The sequence below is a fragment of the Zea mays genome, chromosome 4 (assembly GCF_902167145.1).
Source record: "Zea mays cultivar B73 chromosome 4, Zm-B73-REFERENCE-NAM-5.0, whole genome shotgun sequence".
NCBI lineage: Eukaryota > Viridiplantae > Streptophyta > Magnoliopsida > Poales > Poaceae > Zea > Zea mays.
Genome location: NC_050099.1, coordinates 148,360,794 through 148,365,304, shown reverse-complemented (window position 1 = coordinate 148,365,304; position 4,511 = coordinate 148,360,794). Strand labels below are relative to the sequence as shown.

Sequence of the window (4,511 nt, the reverse complement as noted above, 5' to 3'; positions counted from 1 at the left end):
CGGGAACTGTTGTCCTTGCCAGCCGCCGTGAAAACAGGTGAAGGGGAATTGCGAAGTCTTTTTGCGGGTGAGGAGCTTAGGATAATGTTATTTAACTATAGGGAGATGGGAATTATTCCTAAGGTTGAGCCGATGTAGAGTGTGGTGCCCTCGCTTGTACATGTGTAAAGGCTTGTATGATGAGGTTGTGTGCCCCCGCACATTTGGCTATGCTTGCGAAGGCATTATGTACTTGGTCAGGTGTGTTTGTTATGCTGGACTGGTGCGCATATAGTCGGTCTTGGCGCGGACAGTTTGGTGTGGTCGTTTTTGCTTTTGTTGTGCTAGTCCGGCTGCACCCTTAGGCTACTTCCGCACGGATAGTCTTCGCGGTAGGCTTTGGTTTTTCGCACTTGTTGTGCTAGTCCGGCTGCACCCTTAGGCGACTTCCGCACGGATAGTCTTCGCGGTAGACTTTGATTTTTCGCACTTGTTGTGCTAGTCCGGCTGCACCCTTAGGCGACTTCTGCACGGATAGTCTTCGCGGTAGACTTTGGTTTTTCGCACTTGTTGTGCTAGTCCGGCTGCACCCTTAGGCGACTTCTGCGCGGATGGTGTCGGTGTTTTGGGTCCGACCGCACACCCGGGGTTGCCCCTCAAGGTGTTTTTAGGAGTAGGACGGTGTCGACGACTGTAGCAAAATGGTTCGTGCCGATCGCACGAGGGACAATGGACAAGATTTACAGGTTCAGGCCGCTTAGAAGTGCGTAACACCCTACGTCCTGGTGAGTACTTGAGTGTGGTTACAAGTGGGCTCTCTGGATGGAGGGCGCAGAGAGTTCACGTGGGTGGCTAAGTAGAGCAGGGTCGATCGATCTGAAGGGGTGCCCCCTAGGCCTTATATACTCGACCGTGGGGCAGTACATGTGATATGATAACAACAAGTAGCTAAAAGATAGTGAACCTCTTGAGTTTATCCCTACACAATCCTCGCCGACTTATCCTCGCATAGCTCCGTTGCATGGGGGCTTCAGCGCGGGAAAGTCGGGTCTCTGTTGCGATTCATTCGTTCGACGTTGTGGGCCATCTGGGTTTGCACTAATCAGTCTCACGTCTTCTTTTCTTTGTTGGTTGTCTTTCCCTAGGCCCACGAAAGAATGACCTTACGAATTATTGGGCCCTCGGGCCTTTCGTGAGGCTTTTTACTTCTTTAGTGGACCCAGGGGATATCTATCCCCCACAAGCCCCCGATCTTTGGGTTGATTTAGAGGTAATCAACTCAAAGATCCAAAGTCCAAAAAATGAGTTCCTGCTGTCTTCTCTGGCTCTGATCACTCGTTCGACCAAAGTTTGGTTTTGTGCTTGTGCCTTAGAGGTCGGCATTTTGGATTGTAAGACTCTGGACTTCATTGGGTGCACCGGAGGTGCACCCAATGGGTGTAGCCCCCGACCTTTGAGTAGATTTTAGAAGATAACCTACTCGAAGGTCTTCTTCCAAAGGTTTTCTCCATTTGCGCTCCTGTATCTCGGTTGAGGATTGGTCTTTTCAATCTTGCTCCACGCCTTAGAAGTCGGCGCTATATCGGTTTGGGATGATATTCCATGGGGTGCACCGAAGGTGCACCCAATGGGTGTAGCCCCCGACCTTCAAATGGATTTTTTAAGGATAATCCATTCGAAGGTCTTCCTTTTGCTTGTGGAAACTGGCCTGAAGCTATTTTGCATTATGCTTTGGAGGTCAGCATTATGTCATCAATATTTTGCTGCAGAGGTCAGCGTACATTTTGTCTTTAGCAGCCGAGTTTGCAATCCATCCATATCTTGCTAGGTAGTGCAATTTATTTGCTTCTGCGATTGATTGGACGTTTGACGGACGTTCTCTGTCTAGTCTTCACGTCACTTCTGTCGGCCATATCTTGTGCCTTGCTGGCTATATTTGGCTTTCCTCTGATCCTTACTGATATCTCATTTTTGTCTTGAGGTATTCACTGCATGCCCTGCACGGATGTGACAGTTTTGAAAAATATACTGATAATTCCTGGGCGTCCCCCCCCAATGGGTGTGGGCAAGGGACGGTTTGGTACGCTGAGTGTTTTAGCCGACTGCTTCTGAGTGGTAATGCGATGGGACGGCTAGTGTAATCATATCCTTTGCACTGTTGACTGGAGTCCCAATGGGTGTAGTGTTGCATGAAACGGCGTCCGCCGTCTGACGTGTCTTTGGATGGGTGGGAGTGCTTATTGAATGCCTTGCGACTGTTCAGTGACCGCGGTTGGAAGTGAGCGGTTGCCTTTCTCCTCTATAAATAACCCCTTTGCTTCTCTGGTTTTTTCACATCTCTTCGCTGCTCTTTACTGCCTTCTTCTCCTCCCTTCTGTCTGCTTCCACCATGGGCAAGAACAACAAGCGCAAGCGTGAGCCGACTCCTCCATCGGAGGAGTTTGGTGATTCGGAATACTCAGAGGAGGAGTTCTCCTCTGAGTCCGAGGGGTCTCCGGCTCCCATCCCCCTGCGCGAGTCGTCTGATGACTCAGACGACTCCCAGGGGCTTGCGGCGGAGGTCTGGACGTACATCCGGGCCGTCGAGCGCTCCGGGCTCGAGGGCTCGGATGAGTCCGAGTTCTCCTCGGACGAGGAGGACTCGGACGGCGGTGAGGGCGAGGATGACGACGACGACGACGGCGACGACGACGACGGTGGCGACGGCGACGGTGATGGCGGCAACGGCGGCGGAGGCAGCGGCGGCAAGGACGGCACCAAGGGCGGCAGCAGCGTGGGCAGCACCGGAGGCAGCGGCGGCAAGGGCAGCGGCGGCAGGGCCAGTGGCTAAACGCCACTGGTCTTTTAGATATTAGTATAGTTAGAATAATGTAGTAGTAATTAGTGTAGTTTAGTAGTAGTAGTAATGTAGAGTAGTATAGTGTAGTTTAGTAGTAGTAGTAATGTAGAGTAGAAGTAGGGAAGCACCAACTCGCGAAGAGTTGGTTTGTAAACTCATTAACTTCCCTTTAATCTAGAACTGTCGTTGACCCTCCTTTTTCGATGACTCGTCGTTGCTTTTCCTGAATGTTGAACTGATTCTTTTGATATAGTAGAAACAACGCCGAGCGATGTGAAGGTTGATATCAGCGTTTTAAGAGTAACACCAAGCAATCGAACACAAGACCAGCGTTTTAGAGGCAATGCCGAATGATAGAAGGTCGGCATCGGCACTATAGAAGTAATGCCGAGCGACAGAACACGAGCCTGGCGTTTTAGAGGCAACGCCGAGTGTTTAAATGTCGACACCGGCATTTTAGAAGTAATGCTGAGCGATTTGGACACGAAGTCGGCGTTTTAGAAACAACGCCGAGTGATTGAAGGTCGGCGTCGGCATTTTAGAAGTAGTGCTGAGCGATTGAACACGTGGTTGGCGTGTTAGAGGGCACGCCGAGTGATTGGAGGTCGGCGTCGGCATTTTAGAGGTAATGCCGAGCGATTGAACACGTGGTCGGCGTGTTAGAGGACACGCCGAGCGATTGGAGGTCGGCGTCGGCATTTTAGAGGCAACGCCGAGCGATTGAACACGTGGTCGGCGTTTTAGAGGCAACGCCGAGTGATAGCCAGCTTCACGAGTTACTTTGAGGATAATAACCGAGTGATGAAGTGGCACGTCGGCTTTCTTGGAAATAACTGTCGGATATCCACGTGGCATGCTGGGATTTCGGAAATAACTGCCGGGTGATGACTGGGCACTTTTTGAAAGGGTATCTGGTTCAGGAATATCCCTTAAGAGTCGCGCTTTTAGCCGCCTTTGCTTTCCGTGCCCTAGTTCTTGCATTTCCGCATCTGAATCTTCTCCGCCACTCGCCTCCTACTCTGTTTGCCAGCGAGAAGCAAGATGGCGCCCAAGAGGAAGACTGCGAACTCGTCTGCCGCAGTGATCCCCGCCATCGACCCCAACAGTCAGTTACCCTTCGCAGGTAACCATATGTCTGTTATTTCCGAAGCTGAGCTCCTCCGTCTTGTCTCCATCGGGGTTCTTCCTCTGCGGGAACTCTGTTCTTGGCGGGTTTGCCACGGGACTACTGTCCCAACCGAAGATACCCACGAGTCAGTAGTTTACGCTCCTTTCCTTCTCCGCGGCCTCGGCCTTCCCATATCTCCTTTTTTCCGTGGCCTCCTCGATTTTTATCACATCAACCTGACTCATTTGAACCCTAATTCCATTCTCCGAATCTCCATTTTCGTTCACCTTTGCGAAGCTTATCTCGGCGTGCTGCCGCATTTTGGCTTATGGAAGTATCTGTATCACTGCCAGTTTGGAGATGCGTCGTGGGCGGAAGACCGAGTATCTCGAGATACCCCTCAAAGACAGCATTAAAGGTTGGCGTCTGGAGTGGTTTATAGTTGATAACTATGGAAATTCTCTCCCCTCCCGGTCAGGAAGACAGCCAGACGTTCGTACTCCAAGTTGGACTGAGTTTCCCACGGATCAAGAGGTGGCCGAGGCAGGCGTGTTGCTTACTGAAGTCGGATTACTGAAAGAGAGA

The 4,511-nt window shown here is 51.2% G+C and overlaps 1 protein-coding gene across 1 annotated transcript; it reads left to right on the top strand.

Annotated features, from left to right (window-relative positions):
* The first annotated feature begins 2,039 nt into the window (after positions 1 to 2,039).
* Positions 2,040 to 4,277, top strand: LOC109945982 (spore wall protein 1). Its single transcript, XM_020552394.1, has one exon. The coding sequence runs from the start codon at positions 2,369 to 2,371 to the stop codon at positions 2,807 to 2,809; it is 441 nt and encodes a 146-aa protein (XP_020407983.1). The 5' UTR covers positions 2,040 to 2,368; the 3' UTR covers positions 2,810 to 4,277.
* Positions 4,278 to 4,511: the final 234 nt, after the last annotated feature.